At 32.3% G+C, this 23979-nt stretch overlaps 1 protein-coding gene across 2 annotated transcripts in view; it reads right to left on the bottom strand.

The window, feature by feature from the left end:
* LOC143080516 (uncharacterized) overlaps positions 1-22797 on the bottom strand; it is a 25156-nt gene extending 2359 nt beyond the window's left edge. The window contains exons 1-14 of one of the 2 annotated variants that reach the window (XM_076256388.1): positions 22648-22797; positions 15528-16450; positions 14352-14986; positions 12020-12173; positions 10666-11469; positions 9476-9651; positions 8842-8998; positions 8240-8356; positions 7516-7631; positions 7127-7288; positions 3693-3896; positions 1601-1698; positions 978-1143; positions 131-276 (exon numbers count right to left, since the gene is read on the bottom strand). In XM_076256388.1, the coding sequence (XP_076112503.1) occupies positions 131-276; positions 978-1143; positions 1601-1698; positions 3693-3896; positions 7127-7288; positions 7516-7631; positions 8240-8356; positions 8842-8998; positions 9476-9651; positions 10666-11469; positions 12020-12173; positions 14352-14986; positions 15528-16413 (3821 nt within the window). In that variant the 5' untranslated portion in view covers positions 16414-16450; positions 22648-22797. Of the gene's footprint in view, positions 1-130; positions 277-977; positions 1144-1600; positions 1699-3692; positions 3897-7126; positions 7289-7515; positions 7632-8239; positions 8357-8841; positions 8999-9475; positions 9652-10665; positions 11479-12019; positions 12174-14351; positions 14987-15527; positions 16451-22647 lie in introns of those variants that run through there. The other variant, XM_076256389.1, reaches the window with a different exon arrangement.
* Between the last annotated feature and the right edge of the window lie 1182 nt (positions 22798-23979).

A 23979-nucleotide genomic window follows, 5' to 3' on the forward strand; every position in this document is an offset into this window, starting at 1 on the left:
TAACATTTTTACATTTAACTTGCTTTTAGGTTATGTGTTTTGGACACAACAAAATGCAAACTAAAGACAATTCAAAATTAATATTGAACAGGAATTGCTTAAAGGTTTAAAATAAACACAAGTTACAAACCTGTCTTTCACCTCTGATAATAACTGGTCAGCACATGGTCTGAATGTTCTATTTCGATTCCAACAAGATTTTAACATGTCATACAACCATAGCGGACAACTAGTGGGCATGTCTGGTACCTCACCACTGTAGAGCTCTGTCAACAACTGAAGCAACAGAATGATATTTGAGGTTGAATGACACTTTCAAACTGAACCATAATTGAAATAGTCTGATTTGTTACTTGCATTATTATATTTCGCATTTGAAATGTTAAAACCGAGAATTCAGTATTTCTGTGAAATGTATGCCATGTACTATAAAGTGTATGCACCGATGTTATAGCACATGATTACATTATTTAGTGTCAAAAGGTTAAATATTCCGAACTTGCTTTTGGTAACTGCAAGCATTCTTTAATATGAATTTGTCTACTTTTATAGTAATTAACAGACAAACTATGTGGTTGGTGTACCAATATTTTATACCTTAGATGTGAGGTTGTTGTCCATTCGTTTGATGTGTTTTATCATTTGATTTTGCCATTTGATTAGGGACTTTCCGTTTTGAATTTTTTTTTTTTTTGAGTTCAGTATTTTTGTGATTTTATTTTTAATGTAACTTGCACGTCTAAAAATTAGACTTTGCTCCTTTCTCACATATAACTGTTAGGAATAAGAAATATGTAAAATAATTTGAACGAATTGTTTATAACAAGTAAGATTTTTTACACTGACAATCATATCAGTCAGTTCCATGCGTTTGTTTGTATAAGACTATTAACATAAATCCTTTATCTGTGTATCAATGTCAGAAAACAAAATCCATAAAATTTCATATTTGTTTAGTTTCGTTGCTTCATTCTAACCTCATTCTTTGGTATGGTAGCAAATGGAATTCCCTCAAGTGGATTCACTGATGGATCGTCTCTGTGTAAATTAAACGCTGTATACATTTCCCAAATAGTCATTCCAAGCATGTAGATGTCACTTTCTTTAGAGTAAAGTCCGTTTTGTATAACCTCTATCGGTGACCTGTAGGACAAAACATCAGAAGGCCAAATTAATAGTGTTCAATAGAGAAGGAAAAAGATTTAGAAAGATAACCAGAAAAATTAGATTTTAGTACCTGTAAGTTTCTTCATGGTTGTATATATAATAGAATTCTTTGCGACGGTTCGTGTTGTTTATTCTTTAATTTTCGATGTTGTGTCATGTGTGCTGTTTTTTGTTTGTCATTTTCATTTTTAGCCATGGCGTTGTCAGTTTGTATTAGATTTATGAGTTTGACTGTCCCTTTGGTATCTTTCGTTCCTCTTTTTTTTATACAGGTGAGAGGTTAAGCTAGCTATAAAACCAGACTTAATCCACCATTTTCTACATAGAAATACCTGAACAAAGCCAGGAATACGTCAGTTGTTTTTTATCTCCAAGTTTTCGTTAGTATCAATGAGTGAGGTGGGTACGTGTTTGATATCCAAAAATGACTTACCAACGCAGTCTGTCAGGAAAAGATTCATCAAGTAAACAGTCATCCAATTTTACCAAAGAATTTATTCGTCTGAATCTGCCTACTCTTGGCATGAAAACCTGCAATTGATTAAAATGCCGTTTTATCGAAATTGTGTTCACAAGAGCTGGCATATTTATGGTTTTGCTTCATATAACGGCTAGACATTTGAGAAGAGACACGCGGTACAACAAATTCAATGACATACAGTTTATAAGGATTGAAGTTTTCGATGATGTCTTAAGTTTGTGCATGAAAGTTTGTTGAGGTTATACTAATATAAATATCAGATTACTAACACTTTTTCAAAATTTTAGAAATGTTAAATAATATGTCGTCTTTAAAAATATCTGCAAGATGAAAGAGCCATATCACTATAATAAATACCAGGTGCTCTCTTTACATATGGTAGCAATAATGGTATTCATGCAATTTTTATTTTCTATGTCATTTTGTCTCATGTGGAGAATGGTCTCATTGGATTAATATCACATCTTATTCTTATGGTATAACACATTATGTCAAATTCAAAAGCATGTTTTCATATAGAGGAAGTCTCTTTTCGGACAGACACATCAAATGCATGGAATCACAAATGAAAACAATACATTATAAATGAAATATGCCCGATGCGCTTTTCTTGATTTACTTTTATCATAAACGCTCAAAGCCGAAAATTTAAAAGTCAAAGATGGAGTGAACAAAAACAGTGGAAGAGCTCTTAAATGAAAAGGGATCCAAATTAATAGCCAAATCCTTTTACAACTTTTACATGTTTGGCTTTCTAACGATTTTGATCTGAGCGTAACTGATGAGTCTCATGTAGACGAAACGCGTATGACGTATCAAATTATAAGTATCGTACCTATGAACTAATTAAAGCCAGCTTTGTCTGATGGAGTAGAAACCTAAGTTGTTTCATAATTTCAGAATTTGTGAACGGGGAAAAAATAGGAAATTTTGTGATTAAACATGAAAGGAATGAAGTATTGACTACTGAGCTGAATAAGATTTCCGTGAGTTTTAAAATATAGCCCAAACATGTTTACATTTTAAAGAATGATGCAGGGATTTTTTTGTGGGTTTTATATTTGAATATAAATAGAAATATCGGACAGCCTTTGTCAGTACTTTTATTCAGACTGTTCCATCTGTCTACTGGAGCGTACTATAAAGCAATTTAATACACAGCTTTTGTCATACAATATCATACAGCAAGTGTTATGTAACGACCCAACTTCCTAGTCCAAATTGAACAATTCAATAAATTAATGGTTAATGTGTTATACTCTATTTTATTACGGAGAAATACTACGCAATTTATATTATCATCCGACCAATGACAAACTTATGAACTTGATTTCCCTCATTCTTTTTGTGTGTTTGTTGTCTTAGCTTAATTGTCTTTTCCTAACCATTTTAAGAGATTTGAACAGCTGTGAACTACGGTCGCCTACGTTAACTGACACTGTGGAAGTTTTCGATGACTCTATAATATCTTTTTGCAACAAAACATTCTATTCACAAAAACAGCTGTTACAACTGTAGTCCTCATTATTAGAACTAAGTTGAATGTTCAGATATCTTTTGAAAAGAGGTGACCATCGTATCCTTCATTTTATTGACGTTATAAATATATCTGGTTAAACTTCACAATTAATAAGTTTGACGATTTTCCCGAAACAGAATTCCAATGCCATATACAAATATTTTTTTTCATTCCATGATATAAATATTTAAAAAAAAAAAATAATATTCACTGGACTGTATTATTGAAGAAATAAAACCTACCTTTACCTGAAAAAAAGAGAGAAACATGTGTTATATGTGGAGTATGATTTGCTAACCATTCAACAGCACATGAGATCATCCGCCTGGTTGTTGGTAGGATTTGTAATGCTCAGATATTATATTTCTATGTTGTGTATTGTATACTTTTGTTTGTCTTTTTGTGGTTTTTCGGTTGTTTTTATCGTGGCGCTGTCAGTTTGTCATCGACGTTTGAGTTTGGATATCTATTTGGTATCTTCCGCCTTCTAGTGCCCGAATGTTTGTGTTTGATATTTATACTTACTGTCAAAGTGTTTGTGTCCACAAAAATAGAATATCCACAGAGGTCTCTTAACAACCATTGATGGGAATGCATTCTGTGTACAAACTTTATCAGGTTATATGTAAGTCCAAGATAGAAAATATCGATGGAATCAATACCCGGTGCTCCATAATGGTTTCTCGAGGCAATGTCAATTATGTTTTCACCTTTCTGGCATTTATAATGCTAAAAAGTAAAATACAGATAAATGATACTTCTAAGGCTTTTTAACTTTTATGTTAACGACAGAGCAGCTCGGTGTTTCTGTAGTTCCATTTTGTTTCTTATAGTCGATGTGTTTCCTTCAGTTTTGGTTCGTGACCGCGATTTTATTCAGTTTGACCGATTTATGACTATTGAGCAGCGATAAACTACTATTGCCTTTATTCATGTTGTATAATTTGATGTAAACAGAGCTTTAATTTCATTTTGGAGTTTAGGGACTTATCATTATTTACCTGGGAGGAGGGGGGGGGGCTGGTCATTTTGAATTCAAACATATAAAATTTTCTTGACCCCCCCATAATATTTCACTATTTTTATTTGATCCCTCCTACAAAAACATTTTAAAAAATGTGATCCCCCCTCTATTAAACATGTCAAAATTGTAACATGCAAAATATTTGTTATATCATAGATATCATGAGGCAAACATTAAATATTCTCAGTGGATTGAGCCCAAAAACAATATTCGAGGGAACATTGCCTTGAAATAGGGCTCTTCCATGAATTTTAAGAGGTAGGCAGCAAAGCTTTTTCTGACTCTTTCTTTTTTTCTAATTTCCTATATTGAGCTATTGAAGAAAACTTTTCCTAAGTAGTTCTGTAAAAAGTAAACTTTTTGATACAGCAACAACACATTATTTACTAAGTAGGATATCTATTACCCGCAGTATATGTTCCTTTCCTGGACGCTGCTTGAAACTTAAGTTTTACAGTAGGCCTTATTGAAACCTCCACAAGGTTTATATGGATTGGTCATTCGTTCATACTTACTCATGTATTGACGCATTTCATTCATAAATTTATGTGTGATAGAAACCTCAAAATTTTGAATTATTAGCCTAAAAAATACAGATTTTGAGGGAATGAGAGTTATAAATTAACTCAAAGGGATCTTAAAATAAATAAAACGGTACGATGATTAGTGATGTTCAAACTACTTATTTCTTTGTGCAAAAAATATTGATCCCCCCATTTTGAATTTACAATAAAATTTGAACCCCCCTATTCCACATACAGGAAAAAACTTGATCCCCTCTGTATTTTGACCAGGCCCCCCCCTTTCCCAGATAAATAATGATAAGTCCCTTATTGGTTTCTCTTTTAATATGATAGTGACAATTTGTACAGGTTTTCAGGGAATGTCATTTCAGTTACAATGAAAAGTCGTAATCAAATATACAATAGCTTCTATTTTCGTTTTGCTAACTCAGATTTCTTTAGCTACAATTTATATATTACTATCAATGTTTTCACATATAAGCACCTTGGACTATTGAGGGCCTAGAAGTGGTTTTGGTTCTTTTAAATCGTTTTAATTTCACCTAATAACATAACTATTAAATGAATAATAATACTATAAAAATATAAGAAAACTTTATATTGAGGAAACTATTCGATATATAAATTACATAAACGTATACGAGATAACGTTCAAGAAATAACACTCTTCAAGTTCTTATAAGTCATTTACAAAAAACATCTGTGCACAGTGGGTGGAAGAAATTATAGTATCGTCAAACATAATGTGCTTGCCAGGAAGTTATGAACGTCAATTTAACGGTACGATATCAACAAAAACATGTATACTCAGTGGACGTAAGAAATCAAAGTGTTGCTAAATAGAACGTGCATGCCCGAAAGCGATGCACGCCATTTTCAGAAAAAAAACCTAAATATTATGAAATCGGTGCATTACTTTAGAAAGAAGCTATTAATTAGTTTATAATCAAAGAGAAAAGATGAATGCAGAAAACCATGCAACACTCCGTAATTGAGAGTATGATAATCAAACATTTTGGTTTTCCCGTTTGAATGGTTTTATACAGTAAATTTAGGGCCCTTTATAGCTTATTGTTCGGTGTGAGTCAAGGCTCGGTGTTGAAGGCCGTACATTGACCTATAATGGTTTACTTTTATAAATTGTTATCTGAATGGAGAGTTGTCTCATTGGCACTCACACCACATCTTCCTTTATCTATTGAAACGAACGAGCATTGTCGAAGAAAACCAGCAGTGATGGAATAAACAGTACATTTTACAGTTCGAAAACAACATAATAATTCTTATGGTGCAGAGGTGTTATACTGTCCTTATTCCTACAGATATGCTATTACGGAACAGCTATAAATAAGACAGAGATGACGAATGTACATTTTGTCTTCCTTGTCTCCTTAAACCTGTACACATGTTATTGTTATACCTCTTTATTTACTTATCCCTGGGCTTGGTGAAGCAATAAACAATGACACTTAATACAGGTCTTTTGTCCGAAAAACGATAAAGGCAGATTTAAGAAAGTTTTCTGTAACTGACCCGACTTCCTAGTATGACTTAAAACATGCAATACTGTAATTTTAAAAGTATTTGAAAATACGACAATTAAGTTTTAACCGTATTATTCAGCCATAACAATAGTTTGAAAACCGAATAAGGAAACATATTTAACAACCTATATTAAAGAACACACAAAAAGTAATTAGCTATGTGTACTCAAATGTTCTCTTTAGTAAGTCAACTTGCAATAACCAAATGTAAGCGGTCGAGAACATTTCTGAGTGCAGATTTATCTAGAAAGGCTACTGCCGTTAATATACCATCATGATCTGATTGGAAACAAAAAGTCGGTAAAGAAAAGTACAGAACAGAAGTAGTTTATGATTCACTTCTTAGTAGACCCAAAACAAAAGGCTCGGAGAGAAATATTCTTACAGTTATAAGACTAAGTGTAATATTAACATAACAAGCTGCAAACATATGCTCTGTGTAATAGATCAAACAGAAAAATGTATACTTCATCAGGAAAAAAAAAAGAACATATATGGATTAAAGCAAGGAAAGTTTACAATGAATACAATTCCTGTTATCAACGTACACGAGGATCATTGGCCGTATTTATGACGATGTAGTACGTACAATTTTTTCAACGAAAACATTTCGCTGCTTTAAAAATCCATTGGTTTTTACAGGAACATGCATGTTGACATTTTTTTTTATATAAACGTCTATCAATAGTTGTTTTTTATCTGGATCGTTACAAAAAAATCAGCGATTCATATTTCAGGAATAAATTTTAATTGTTATCGAAATATCAACCACAGATACGTTATAATTTTGTAGTTGGCCTGTTTCCTATCACATTTCAAGGTGTCCTACAATGTCTATAATGCCATTCAATTAGATACACTACTCACAAGTTCATAAGTGTAGTCTGTATCTGAAGGTTGCAACCGTTTAATCTTTGTTGGTAATGCCTCCATCTTAAGAACTTTTCGACAGAGCTCTTCTGTCATTTGAGGTAATTCGTCTTCGACAAATGCTTGGTTGACTGGTTCTTCTACTCTTAAGAACCTGGACTGTAATTTAAAAACATCATCATTATCACTGGCTAAAAACTATGTCAGCCTTCTTGATTGTCTGTCATAATGGAATACAGCAATACTTGGTTATTGGATGTTACATTCATGGATTTCGACGCATCATCTGGCAATAATACTAAGGATCAATTCAAATGTTTATCTATATGGTTTTGAATGAAATTATTCAAATATTACTATAATAAATGTTAATATTAACAACTCACATGCTCGTTTCCGTGACGCACTGGTGTGTCTGGAGCTGTAATGTCAGATAACGTTATGCAACATCTATTTGAACGTATCTTGCTTAGTCTTAAATTACAATAGGACATTCTGGGATCTACAAGTAGCATATTTTTTTAATTAGTACTCGAAATTATTCATTATGAATGTTTCAATTATGTGAATCTGAAATTCATTTAACTATAAACTCAGAATTTATTTGAATTTTTTTAAGAAAGGACAAAATTATGGGAATATAATGATTAATCTGCATAAAAAATGCAATCATTATTTGAAATTTGTTTTGATTGTAACTTTCATTCTGCAATTTTTCCGATCACAAAATATCGAAAAAGGTTCTAAATTTACAGTATTTTTGTTGACACCAATAATTGTATAACGCAAGACTGAACATCTGAACATTTGAGAAAAGTGTTTCTTTTAAAAAAAAAATACCAATAATTCCTTTTTGTACGATTTTATGTTTTCAATCTTGTCAATCTATAAGTTCCTGAATTGTTATGACTAATAAATGTAATAGTAAACAACAAAATTGTATTACTAAAATTACAAGGAAATCAAGTCTTAATGGTAATCATGTGTAGCATTTTTTATTATGTAAATTGAACACCTGTCTTATCATTAAATATAATCAGGTAGGAATACGGTTAATACAGATTTCACTGTATCTCATACATTTTCTGTTTCATGTCAATGTCTACTTACTGAGATCCTGTTTTAATCTAACAAAAAGTTGTGGTAGTCCCTTTTCTGGCTCTGAACAGTCTGGTGGTGGGTACATTTTGTCTATTTCAAATAATGTCGACAAACGAGTCAGTGTATCTGAAAAAGACAAAAACATTCTTTTTATTACTTAAACATGTTAAACTCTGTCAAATTCTGTGTGTGCGTGTGTGTGTCCAAAGTTATGAGCATGTAATTCGGTGGTTGTCGTGTGTTGCTTCATATTATAATTGTTGTTCTTTTTTTATTTGTAAATAAATAAAGCCGTTATTTTTCTCGTTTATATTGTCATTTCGAGACCATCACGCTGTGCTGTATTTTTTTTTTAGAATTTTTATAAACGGCTTACAGTGTATGGTTACCATATTTTCAAATTGTTATGTCATTTGGTCTACGGCGGAGAATTATCTCGTAGGCAATCATACCACATCTTCTCAAATAATTTTTAAACATAATAATCACAATCAACTATAATCATTCCGTTTTTACTACTAACTGTAAGGCTAGCCTTTTTTTCCATTCTATTTATTTATATGATATCGATAAATTGTTTGAGTTTGATATCAGTATTCTATATATTTTACCAGTATTCCTATCGGAGAGGTACTCTTCTATCGACTTCCTAATTTGCTGTAATTCCTCTCTTATGTCGGGGCTGCTATTCATGCATGCCATAATTGCTTTAAAAATTTCCGTTGGTATGCAAGACCATTTTGTAGGTTTAAGATCTTGAAAAACAACCTTCAATGTAAAAAAATCATAAATAATACATTGATTTTAATATGATTTTCAAAAATCCTTACTTTTATCTAAAACGATCTAAAACTGATCATTATAATTTTGAACACAAAAAAAGCTTCATTTAATATATTTATATATCAAATATATGTCCAACATTTTACTTTTTACATAGAACAATGTCTTGTTTAACTGAAAATTGCTTTTATTAACGAATAAAACTAGAATACAACAGAATATACGGTACAGAATATATACAATTGGAAAGAAAACATCTTTTTTCAAATTTTGTGCTAGAGAATTGCAAGTATTCTAAAACGTAATTCCATTTTTCAGTGGTTTTCTTAACTGAAATATTTAATGATTAGAATTTTCAGTTTCAATTTTTATTGTGCGATCTTTTGTGTGATTTGATTTTAGTGAGTTGAAAATACATATAGCAAACATTTAAATAAAAATGTCAAACTAATAAATACTTACATATTCTAGAATTTGTTCAGTAGCAAGTCCATATACAGTGTACGGTATACCTCCGTGTGTATATATCCCATATAACAGCAGACCTACCATCCAAATATCTGTCTGAAAATCGTATTTGTCTTCCAACACTGATTCAGGAGCAGAATATAAAACTGGTATATCGCCATCATTGACGTCTGCAATTGCAAGAAGAGATATTCGAACATTAAGCAATATAAAAAGCTTTACACGCCCCATAAAAAAAAACAACGACAAAAAAAACAACACTTTAAAACCAAGCAGCACAACAAAGTCTTTAATGAAAGAAAAATCTTTCTCCTCAAATGATAACTATTCTATCTTTGCAAGGAACAAATAATACATAAATCAGATGATTGGTACTTCCTTTTTCAAATGCAACTTTTATGTATTTAAAATCATCAAATAAGTTGAAGAGTGTAAAGAATTAGAAACCGAAAGTTCTTTAAAGTTAAGCACACGACATCTGCTAATAAATACTAGACACTTTTTATCAGATAAGCTCAAGTAAAAAACGCCATAATCAAAGAAAACATTTGAAAGCATTCAAGTAAACAAGACCTACCAGAATATAAATATATCACTCACATACATATATAAGGCACGCCAAAAATTCTGGAAAATTGAAATTGAAATTGAACTTGTATAGTGTACTGCCAAGTTAAAATTAGAATACAAGTTTTACAGTTGTGTATCTGTGTCAAGCATGAGTTCTGAATAATAAATATGAACATTAAGGCTAAATTAGTGTTCTTTGAGAAAAGGTGTCTGAATAATAAGATATAATTACTAAAGTAGTTGAAAATACTCACGGAGTGATGTTTTAGTATGTCAAAAATATGGTGTGCAAGACTTTTGAATTCCGCTGTGAACAGTTTATCACGAAATAAGTATTAATTGAACACCTATATACTACTGTTGCCTTTATTTAGGTCTCAATATAAACTTAAAGTGTAATATAAATTTTAAAATAGTACATCTTAAAACACTTTTATTATTTTGAGACTGCAAATTTGAATAGCTAAATATATGAACGTTAATCGTGTATCCGGAACCCTTGATGGCCCCAATCAAAGCAGCTATCTGAATAAAAGTACCAAGCAGGTAACACTTTTTGGGAATTTAAATGAGTTTGCATTAAATCAGTATACTTTTTATTAGCATCAACATACCATTTGTGAAATTGCTGTCACCATTTTCCATCTTTTGAAGTATTTTAACCAAACTGAAATCTTCCAGCATGACAATGCCATGCTCATTAATACAGAAACTGTGAGTTGTAAGATTCCTGTGGACCATACCTTTACTATGTAGAAACAGTACAGCGTCTATAACATTAATTGTCATGTTTCCAAGATTGTCACGTGACAGCCATTTATGGTACTGTCGTCTGTCCAATAAATGTGTATGCAAGTTTTTATGGTTCTCTGTCAAGTAATATAAAGGTAATGGTCGATATTGAAAAGCAATTAGCTTGACAAGATTTGGGTGACTATTCTCATATTGCAATATTCTCATATTTTCTAGACTATTTAGGTGTTTGATTGTGACTCTTCTTTCCGCTGACGTTCTGTAATCCTCCATTGATCCACTCGTTAGACACTTTACTGTGGGTAAAAGAATGTGCAATGATACATCCATCTCATTCCAAATTTTTCCAGGAATTTCATACCACATTGGTCTATGATTTGTTTCATATTTCTTGTATGAAAACATTCTAAAATTAATTGCTGTCAAAAGGTTTTGCACATGTTTAAAGATAATATCGCGTATATGTTTATTTTTGTAACCGCACTTCTCAAAAACTTGAAGCACCTCCTTAACAACTTCTTTGTCTGCATCAAACAACAACGGATTCAAACAAGAAAGTAACTTTACTCGCCACTGACTGTCAATTCGTCTACTGGTTATGTATGTTCTCAAGCAGGTTAGCAATGATTGCTTTGATATGTTCCAATTTTTCTCATGGTATGGACCTAAAAATTATACAATAAAATTAACGGTACCAATTTTCTTGCACCAGATGCGCATTTCGACAATACATGTCTCTTCAGTGATGCTCGTGGCCAAAATATTTGAAATCCAAAGCTTATATAAAAGATGAAGAGCTATAATCCAAATGGTCCAAAAAGTATAGCCAAATCTGTGAAAGGAATCAGAGCTTTGCATGAGGGAGATACATTCCTTAATTTATAATAATTTCTATCATTTTGTAACAGCAAATTTTAATAATACAAACAATCCGTATTTTCATGCCAGTACCGAAGTACTGGCTACTGGGATGGTGATACCCTCGGGGACTAATAGTCCACCAGCAGAGGCATCTATTATACAAACTGCATTACTGAATTGATTTGATTTATACAATTCATCTTAAAAGTGCACTCATTGTAAACAAAACCCATCATAGATAAATTAGAAAATGTCAAACAGTTTATTATTATTTTGCTTAAAAAAGGGTAACTATATCTTTCTTTAACCCTGAGATAGTAAGGTATTTGAATATAACAAAAACTATGAGTTTACCTTTTGACAATCTTAGAACTATGCCTTTATTGATAACATACAATAGTGGATGCAGAGTTTGCCTATGTTTCTGCTTCTTCGCCATCACATCAAATGTCAACTTCAGCAGCACAACCAGCAACTCGGGTATGTTTTCTGAAGACCGTTGTAACATCTGGTAATAAAATGAGAAAAATAAAACATATCATATCACAAAGAAATATTTATAACAACTAGGATTAAGGCAGAAGGTACACAAAAAAGTTTCACGCAAACATGCTTTGCAGGTTATTTGCGTAGTTCGTCTATGTTTGTGATGGCCTGTGGTGTCTCTCGTCGATGGAAGATGTTGGTTGTTGTTCTGCGGTTTGAATGTTTTGTCGACTGTGATATTGTATGCGTGTGCGTTTCTTTGTGATTATTATTCTTGCATATGTTTGTGTTGTGTGTTGTGTTTCTGTCACGTTGTATTATCATTTTAATTGACGATATTTTTTTTACATTGTCATATGAGCGGGAGGTTGAACTGTCTATAGAACCAGGTTAAGCCCTCCACTTTTCTTGGAATGTCCAGTGCCAAGTCAGGAATACGTCAGTTGTTATCAAGTAGTTCGTTTCTATATATGTCGGTGTTTTTTTGTGTTGCAATTTAGTGTTCCTGTTGTTCCTTTGTTTTCTTGTTATAGTTGATGTGTTCCCTAGGTTAGTTTGTAACCCGGAATTGTTTGAAATTCTCTCTATCTCTATCGAATTATGACTTGTGAACACCGGTAAACTACTGTTGCCTTTGTTAATATATCAATGCCATGTTATTTTCAGTTCACAAAAAGTTTCTTTAATTATTCTACTAAGACACAAATGACCTCAATTCTAACAGTCTCTGTCGATGCACAGATTTTCTTTATTCTACGTAAAAACACCCGAAGTACGAATTTTCTCGAATCTAACATAATTCTCGTGAGACACAGATTTTCATATTTTATTTTTTTTTCTGTTTAGGTACGGCTGCTTTGTTGGCCTTTTTGTGGTAGTTGGCTTAACTGTTCGGAAACGTATAATAATTTCCGATTTTAAAGCACAGATAGAATAAAAATAAGCTACCAAGTACTTATATTTTGCTTCAAATTAATTATAGTAATTTCTAATCTTTCATTAGTTTAATTCATGAATGAGTTTATATTGCAGGGAACAAATGGGTACCTAACATTCTTCTTTTTCATTAAACTGTTAGAATCATTATCGAATTTAATCTAAATCACAAAGAGGATATATTTAAATCTAACATATATTTAAATCTGAGTGAATAAACTTTAAACAAATTAGCGAAAAGCCAAGAAAAAAACCATTTAGATCTTTCTGATAGCACTAAGTAGAATGAATGTCCTTCAAAACAAATGTAAATTTCTCTAAATACGTAAATACTTTAAAAGCTGCTTCGTTTTTGACAAAAAAAATATTTGTGTCGGTCTTATCTATCTAGAACTGTTAAAAAAATGATTGGTGTGATCTTGAAGCCTAATGTACAAAAATAGTTGTCTGATTTGTACATTTCTAAAGTGTGTCTTCATTCGAATAGAGACGTTTTGAATCAGCCATTTTCGCAAACTGGTGATGCAAACGATGTCATCAGTTTTAACCTACATTGCATATTGAAAATATATTTCCGGGATTTACACCTCGATATGTATAGGCAACAGTAGTTTAACGATGTTCAAATCTCATCTATCGATTAAAAAGTAAACAAAAACTGAAGGAATCGTATGAACTCAAAAAGGAGAAAGACTTGGTGCCTCGACAAGGTAAAAAGTAAAAAAAAATAAATACTGAACCACAAGGGAAATTCTAAAGAAAATGGCAAAATAAAAATTCTCAAACACATCAAACGAAAGGGTAAGAACTGTCATATTCCTGATTTGTTACAAGTATTTTCTTATGTAGAGGGTCTCCTTTTTCGGCATAATTCAAGATTTATAGTGCATTTTTTTACACAATTTTATAACATATTTTATAAAAGCAACTTATTCAGGTGAAATTTTCTTTAGCTGTGTGGTTAAGTGTTTCCCTTCATATTCCTTTTATATGTTGCACACTAGGAAAGCCGGATTTAATTATAACCAATTTTAATGAAGATGTATTGTAAACTATTCACCGATCGCACGAAAGCCATAATCTACCAATACCCTCTCAATAAAATACGATTTATTATATAAAAAGGTATTGTGAAATGAAAAAACTCTGGTGAATAGTTGTCTTATCGGCAATCATGTCACATCCTCTTATTTTCAAATAAATATTTTTGAGACTTCCAATTAAATTATGAGAAAAAAATGCTAATATCCTCTTCTATCCTTACCATATTTATAAGTACAAATATGTACAAGAACTTGTTTTGATGATCCACTTCGGAAAACCTTTTGATTGCTTTGTCGTTGTTTGGTTCAGTTAGAATCTCATCTAAGAAATTTCTTTGAAAACTATGTTCAGTGAAATATTGTATCAATTCTAACAACATGTTGATCTGACCAGACACCATTGTGTAGGCATTTCGTTTGATTGTATTTAGATCCCCATGTACTCTCGATGTAATGTTTTGAACTTGAATATATGCTGTTGTATTAGAGGTCTCTGAATTTAAAATCCACAGAATTGCTAAGCATGATGTCAATACACGTAACGCTGTACACATGGTATCGTCAGCTTCAACAACTCTCCGGAAACAGCACATCAGAATGTTATCGGTTATATGCACTACATCACCAATGCTGGAAGAATTTATAGGAGCACTGATTAACAGCGTTTCCATTTCACTTAATATTTTTTCTTTAACTTTATAATTGTCAAAATTAAGCCATCTGGATAGACTTCGAATATCATGTTCTTTCCTAAGTTTGGGTATAATTCGTGTTGTAATTTCTTTCTGGTAATCCTCGAACATCGGATTTTTCGTGTAAAGACTTAATTTTCGCTCCATTGGCAGGTCACATTTTACTGAAAACAGAACTAAACTTTTCACATCAAACCATAAGTTGGTTTGATTTAAGAGGAAATGGGAATTCTATATAGACCTATATATAAAAACAGCAAATATTATTATGTAGTAAAACAATTGAACAGGATAAAACTACATTCAGATGTATAGTTTGATTAAATCATTTCTTTTTTTGTTATTTGTAACCATTGAAAACAGTGGTTTTAGACTACAATATTATCTGATTATTACTTTGCGTGTACACGCTTAACTGAATTCTAGAGACACCTAATTTCGTAAAAGTCGACTAAAAGGTCTTTGCGTGCACGCTTCCTTCTTTATTTGTATAGAAGTTTCAAAATATGATTGTTTCATACTAAAAACTGTTAATTAATATTCATTTGTTTGAAAAACATAGCAATTTTCTGAAAATTTCCTATGATGCTAGCTTTAAAAGTTTTGATCTCATTTCGACTATTCATATGTTCTTTTTGTTTACGCAACTTTCTTATCAAAAAGACAAATCAATGTTTGAAAATACACATTTACAGAAATATTTACCAAATGAGCGAGATGATGATTGTTTAATGAATGATCCAATATGTTCTTCTTTGTCGTCCATTAGATAATGGTCAACAAAACTGTCTATGTTGAGGACAGGTGTGACATCATCGGTTCTCACTGTTTTAAATGATCTTTTAGGCTTGCATCTCATCTGTGGTTTACATTCTTCATGTTCATGACCATCATAGCTCGATTTATTCATATTTCCATGTGATAAAGTGTCATCATCGTCAGTACTATTTTCGTCGTCCTCTGTCCAATAACGTTTTATGTACTGTATTTCTGAAGCTCTTTTAAGTTGACCAGACGATGCAGAGGGTCTTTGATACTCCAAAGATTTGATTCTTGTGTGCTGTTCGTGCTGTCTGTGACCTGTCCATATCCGTGTTGGCACATCTTTAAACCTATGTGTAGTGGTTTTAACAGCATGTTCAGGCACAACGTCGTCACTTCTACTATTAATTGTGTTATCATCGTCATTTTCAATATTTATTCCAAACAGTTTTGCAATAGATTCTGCAACTCTATAAACATCAAGCTCATTGTATACCCGGAAGCAGGTAAATTCTTTAAAATCTTTCAAATCAATTTTTCCACCTCCACCAATTACGGTAGTCCTAGCAAAATTTCGTCTCGGCAAATGATCCTTGACTATTTCTCTGATTTTCTTTTTTGAATGGTCGCACACATGAAACACTATTGCCGCCTCTTCAGGAACATGCACAAGACTGTTCTTCAGAAGTTCGTCAGAAAGGCTTGTCAGGATATCATGTGGAATTAGACCTCTTATCTTTAATTCTCTCAACAAACTATTGACTGTTTCTTGACTACATTTCCATTTACTGCAATGCACCAGAAATGTGTTTGCTTGGGGAGATGACATTCTAAATGTACGTGATGTTTAGTGTTCTGCCATTTCTCTGTAGTTAACAAAAATAGGGAATAACAATTTCAAAAATTACTTTATTTAGTAATAAAAGAATAAAAATATTCCCAACGATACTACAGATACATGCAATACATATCAAACAAGATACTTATGTATTACAAAAAATAAGAAACAAAAGATATGAAACACAGGAAAAATTGTTGCTAATTTTTTTATGCAGTTAAGCTGCATTATGCGAACACCCTAGATTTGTGTTCTACCCAATAAATCATCGGCTGAAATACTTGTCATTGTTATTTTCTAGCTGGCTACTATGTTATATATAACTAATTGAACACGTTTTTAATACTTTTTATTCTGGATTACAAAAAATATGACCAGAAAAACCTTAAATTATCGTCGATTTATCCAAAAGTTTTGAAGTTGCACGTAGGAAGTAATCCTCATTAAGAATCCTTGTGTAGTTTATTATGACCTGTGCTTTTGGCTACGATGTCAAAGAAAATTTGTATGAAATATTTAATCGCCGAAAATCTCTAAAGACAAGTAGTTTAGATTTACCAAATGACAAAAGTCGTAGGAATATTGTTTGTCATCAATACGTAGTATAACTACGTCAGTAGTCTATTTATAAGTCCAACTGTTCATGCTGTTGGCGGCAATTTCAAATTAGAAGACGAAAATTTCGTATCTTTTCAATTTTGAGGCAGGGGTGCAAATTAGCGGTGATCCGAGGTCCGCGACCTTCCACTTTTGCACGAGGAAATTTGACTTGGTTTCAAGCTACACAAATGTACGCCCGACGGAGTCAACTTCCAATTGAAAGAAAATAAGTATTAACTTTGCTGCAAACCTTTTCACTAAAATCTCCAAATAAACGATATAAAAACTTATTTTCATCATAATTCATGACAGCGATGTTCATTTTGTTCAACCGCTAGCTTTATACGAAAAATAGCCGACAAATAATGTGTAAATTCGAGTAAAATGGTATCTGATTGACAAAAACAACATAGTAAACACAATGGCTGCCGTGAAGATAAAATTTACAATATCGGATCCGATCCCGGAAGCGGATAAGGGTAATTCCGGGTTTTGGCGATCTTCTACAAAAAAATCCAGGCAGGTGACAAAATACATCTATGCATGGTAAATGAATATAAACACTAGAATTGAAAACCAAAACATATGTAAAAGAAAGAAAAAGCACAAAATATTTATATAGACACTCAAAATTACTTTTTGAAAAATTTTAATGTCAAAATCCAATACAATGTGACAGCTGGGAACAGTATATCTAACAATATATATGTTCATGGTCACAGTTTAAATTTTCTTTATCAGTGATAAATGATGATAATGCATGTGAGATGCTTCTAAAGTGTAAACATATTACTGCAATTTTTTTCTCAATTTTGAAGGGTCAATTAAAGTAGCTGGAAGTTTCTTACTTTACTTTCACAAATAATGCAACTATATTATATAACACCTAAATGTAAGCAAATCATATGATATATAGGTGACGTCCTTTAGGCCACTCTACCCCCTCCTGTTTGATAACTTGGAAACGTTCAGATCCCCACCCCTGAACCATATATTCAAGTGTAGGACAATATAATAAATCAAATAAAATATAATGGGAGTCCTTGGAGTCACACACCCCCTCTTGTTTGAGATCTTGGAAACGATCGAGAGCTCCACCCCTTAACCATATATATTCATGTTTATGACAATATGAAAAAATGAAATGAAATATAGGGAGAGTCGCTGGGTGTCACCCCACCCCTCTTGTTTTAGAATTTAAAACCGGTCGAGACCCCCACCCCTAAACCATATATATTCATGTATAGGACAAAATAACAAATCAGATGAAATATTGGGGGAGTCGATCCCTTGGGTCACCCCACCCCCTCCTGTTTGAGAATTTGAAAACCGTTGAGATCCCACCCCTCAACCATATAATTTATATTCATGTATGGGACAATATAACAATTCAAATGAAATATAGGGGGAGTCCTTGTGGTCACCGTACACCCTCCTGTTTGAGAACTTGGAAATGGTCATGATCCTAAACCCTAAAACTTTAATACTTATGTATGGAACAATATAACAAATCATGGCAAATAAAATATAGGGAAAGTCCCTGTGGTCACCTCACCTCTCCTGTTTGAGAACTTGGAAACGGTTGAGATCCCCACACCGAAACAATATATATTCATGTTTGGGCCAATGTAACTAATTGAATGAAATATAGGGGAGTCCCTGGGGTCATTCTAACCCATCCTGTTTGGGAACTTGGAAACCGATGAGATCCCCACCTCTAAACCATATATATTCATGTATAGGACAAAATAACAAATCAGATGAAATATTGGGGGAGTCGATCCCTTGGGTCACCCCACCCCCTCCTGTTTGATAATTTGAAAATCGTTGAGATCCCCACCCCTCAACCATATAATTTATATTCATGTATGGGACAATATAACAATTCAAATGAAATATAGGGGGAGTCCCTGTGGTCACCGTACACCCTCCTGTTTGAGAACTTGGAAATGGTCAAGATCCTAAACCCTAAAACTTTAATACTTATGTATGGAACAATATAACAAATCATGGCAAATAAAATATAGGGAAAGTCCCTGTGATCACCTCACCTCTCCTGTTTGAGAACTTGGAAACGGTTGAGATCCCCACACCGAAACAATATATATTCATGTTTGGGCCAATATAACTAATTGATTGAAATATAGGGGAGTCCCTGGAGTCATTCTACCCCCTCCTGTTTGGGAACTTGGAAACCGATGAGATCCCCACCCCTTAACCATATATATTTATGTATGGGACAATATAACAAATGAAATGAAATGTAGGCCCGGGAAGTCCCTAGGGTCACCCTACCCTTCCTATTTGAGAACTTGAATACCATCGAGATCCCCACCCCTTAACTATATATATTTATGTATGGGACAAAATAACAAATCATTTACATTTACTTTCGGCAGGTCAGTCAGACCTCACCTTTGATCCCTGTAGTAGTGAACATTTGTCTGAACTTGTGTACTATAGAACACAAACTCAGTTTTCTTTCCAGGGAAACTAGTCCATTCATACTATTACATGTTCGTACTAAGTCAACTTGTACTACTAGTAGTCAACTAAAACCAACATTAACTACCAAGTAAAACAACTGCAATCATTGCAAACTTGTACCATAAAAAATATTCATTGATATATGGATTGCTTTTAAAACCTTGATAACATATAAATTGTTTGCCTTAATAATTAATTCATTAATGTACTATATATGAATGTTTAATGTTGAAGCAACATTGCCACAGTTTGCATAATAACATTTTGCCTTGGTTTTAGGTTTTGGTTAACTGCCTTCAGCGCTTACAGCGCTTTGATTTTATTACTTTTGACGAACTGAATGTACCTTTATTGGAACTGAATACCTTTATCAGCCACCAACATATGTATTTCAAGAAACTTAACTGGGTCTATTAATCATCGTTTCACCTTGCATTGAATCTATTTAGAAATTATCTGATTTGAAAATATATACCAAAGGGAAATTGATCATTATTAATACATGACATATATGACGAATAAGACGAGTACCAATATAAAAACCAGGAAATGTCGTATGAATGCAAATCAGCAAACTGTCCACCAGAATTCAAATGACTAACGTAAAAGCGAGAAATAGTTCACAGTACAACCTTCACAAACTAGGAGAAAACGAAACATAAGGTATATCTTAAGGTTGTAAGCTATAAAAAGACCCTGTCATTAAACATGTGAACAATTCAAACGAGAAATAAAATTATACAATACAGTTTACAAAAAACAAGCATGACAGACATGAATCAACGACAACAACTGAATTTTATACTTCTGACCTTGGTCATGCATATAAAGAATGTGGTGAGGTTAGGCACTGTTTTGAGCACCCATCCCTTCCCTCATCTACGACAGTTGTGTAATCTAAGAACCAACCGTAAACAGTAATCGCAAATAGCTTAACTCAAATGATTGGTACGACGTACAAACAGCCAAGGTATCATGAAAACAGTAGTTGTTTTGTGTTTCATACAGATCTGACGAGTCTAACCATTTCCCACTAATTTACATGTTTAACCCCGTCATATTCTGTATGTGCTCGTCTAAAGTCAGAAGCTTATTATTTAATGGTTGTCGTAGGCTGCTGTCTGTCTGTCTTTATTTTATTTTTGTCTTTTGTTTTGTCATAAATCAGGTTATAGGTATTTTCGTTTTTCATTCCTTTACATGTTATTATGGCTTTTGTACTGAATTTGCTCACTGTTTAAGGCCGTGCGGTGACAAATATCACTCTTTAGGATATAGTTGTCTCAATGGTAATCATACCACATCTAATGACTTTATGACAATCGATGACAATAGGTTTATTGTAAGATCAGGAAGGTAATGATTTTATCTGAAATCTTGTTTACCTACTGTATAAAATTGTGTCAAATTCTTATCATTGTTATAATATATAATGTGAATAGTTAGAAAAAAACCCCATCTAGATATAACTCTTATTTACTTTTGGGTATATTATACAGTAGATTAAGCACTATTGATATAGCGGCTAAATTGAACCGTCATCGCTTCATCATTCGCTTCTGTGTATACTTTGAAAGTAGCTTAAATATTTACAACTATAATCGCGATGGTTTGTTGGCAAGCATGTAGTATTCTATAAAGGAATTTCCTACATTGAATCGTATGAACTGCTTTCCAATTTCAGCATATTATCAAGTGTTTGCGTGAGGAAGGGTATCCACTCGTGGAATATAACAGCTAGAAGCTATGTTTTATTGGCTTTGATTTTTCATTTATAATTTTGGATACTGAGAATATTATTTATAATCATGTTTGGTAGCATTTCACTGTTTTATATTCATTTGTTATCATTGTTATGGGCATCATATCAACCGATGTTTAGTGTTTTGCAGCTCCGCATGGCGGTTGCAATGGTCTTAAAAAAGAGGATACCTGTGTTGTGTAATAAACTTATATTTAGAGTTTCTAATTTAGTATATGTTTTTTGTTTTATTTTTGAAAATAGTTCTTCTTAATTTCAGTTTCATTTGATTAAAATTGCAGATTTTTTGAATTTTTAACTAGTCAATTTGTTTTTTACTTTGACAGCATAGTAACAATGAAATGGTCAGATATTCTACGCTAATACAGAATATGTTGTTATATCAAGTAATTATTTGTCTAGTGTTCGTGAATGTACAAATACTGAGATTTGGCTGTAAATTCCAGTTATAAAAATGCAATTATGTATTCATGAGTAACTATGATGATGGATATATGACATGTCACATTATTGTAATAGGTACGAGGAAAAATCTTTTCAATTTCATTTAAAGTAATAAAAACCCTGTATTTTCACTTTCACTAACCGATACTAGTACATTTATGACCATTTATTAAAAAAAAAGATTAAAAAAAAAAAAAAAACAATTTCGTCGCTATAATTTAAAAGGTTAAAATTTGAACGATTATTGCCTATTTCAAATAGTCCGATGCATGTTAGTATGCTGTCCACTATCTATCTGTCGTTTTGTCCGGCCATTCGTATCGATATCTCGTTTTTGTTATTTCCTAGCTTGTATCTGAGACTACTATAACACAGTGTTATAGTAGTCTCAGCTTGTATACAGACATCCAAATGGTCATATATCGTCATCAGATTTACAGCTTGCTTTGCACATATAGCATTGATTTCATTTTGCATGTATCTGGAGATAATTCTAGTAACTTTTTACTGCTGAAATACATTCCACTATATATGTAAACTTAGCTTAACGCATGCAGGTCGTACAACAGTCACAACAAGAAAAAAGAAGCATTTTTAAGTAGTAAGTAATTATTTATTCATTTTAGAGGTTCCAGTTCTAATGAAACCCACCGATAAAATCTAGCCGCCACGAAAGATCACAAAATAGAACAATAGTGCTGAAAGAAGAGTTAAACACATACCAATCAATCAATCTAAGTGAAATAATTGTCCCCACGTGTATATTATTTCTCTATTATAGGTAAATCTGACAAATATTGAATTATAACTGTATATTTCTTTCAATAATTCCTTCCGCGATATACCGTATCATAAGTTACATTCTTATATAAATCGCAATCTAATTATTTCCTCAACAAAAATATGAATTAATAGACAAAATATGGTCTTACCTTCCTATATGTTTGTTTCCTACTACATCGTGTGTGTATTGCCTTCTGTTGTAGTGTGAACAAAGAGGAAGCTAGATAACATTGTAAATTATATCAGGTGAAGATGACTTGAAATTTTAAGTTTTTACAATAAAATTGATATCAGGTAAAATTTGAAATGAAATTTCCCCCATGAGGAAGTAGTCAAATTTCGTTTATGTTCAATTTTATTTTGAGTATCTATTTCTGGTTAATATTTCTTGTAATACCTAATCATTAAGACGAGAAATTTTTTTACAAAGCATGATAACCTCTAAATAAAAAATAAAGTTACAAAATAGAGTCTCTTCCAGAGGCATACATTTTGTACATGAAGAGTAAGTATCAGTTGTGTGTTATCTAACAACAGGCTGAACAAATAACGTAAAATTCATAGCCAGAAGAGTTCGTCCATGATGTGAAAACTAGTTTAGTATCTATCAAGACTAATTTCGCTATAATAAAAGATTTTTTTTCAACGGATTTTATAAATTCTTTGGGCCTGAGGTTTTTTGTTTGAAATAATCATCTCTAATCTTGTCTATTCATCACCTTCCCCATTTCCATTCTTAATTTTATTACAAGAAATCTACAAGAAATATTCAATATGTGAGAATTATGTTTAAATACTTCCAGATAAGGTTTTTATTAATTATTAAAAGACAATAAATTAACATTTTCCTTTTAAAGAGATCAGTAAAGAATGCTAATTAAAGTCAGAGCTAGGAGACAAATACCATAACAAAGCTTTGTATTATCTAAAATGGCCTGTATTGCATAATGAAAGAAAACGATATTTTTTCCAATTTTTGCCATGTCACGCAAACTAGTTTTTTTAAAGTGTAGAAGTTTTATGACAAACCATATTTTTCTTCTAAACGTACAGCATAAACCTCATTAAAATGATAAATAAAACATCGGTGTCTTCCTGGATAAAACCGCATTATCATTATGTCTTCGTGTTGTAGCTTATTCTATTACCACGCTAAAGCTTATTCATTTCTACTATACTGTGTTTATCAAGGTCTTTTCCGTACGTGAGGAAAGACCTTATTGTTTTTCTAATGTTTTTTCTTTTTCTTTTTTTTTTCTTCCAACATATTTTTGGCATGTCCTCCCCACGTCTCTTTTGAAGTTATCAAGACCAAATATGAACCATCGACAAACCTCATCATGAAGTATTACTAGATGACCCTATCAAGGATTTCATCATCCCCCTTTTATTAGCTTTTTCAACATGGCCCCCTATCGTTGTTTTTTAAGATATTATTACCTTATTTGGACGATAGGTAGATATTATCATGATGTATTATC

This window comes from Mytilus galloprovincialis, chromosome 6 (genome assembly GCF_965363235.1).
Source record: "Mytilus galloprovincialis chromosome 6, xbMytGall1.hap1.1, whole genome shotgun sequence".
Lineage (NCBI taxonomy): Eukaryota > Metazoa > Mollusca > Bivalvia > Mytilida > Mytilidae > Mytilus > Mytilus galloprovincialis.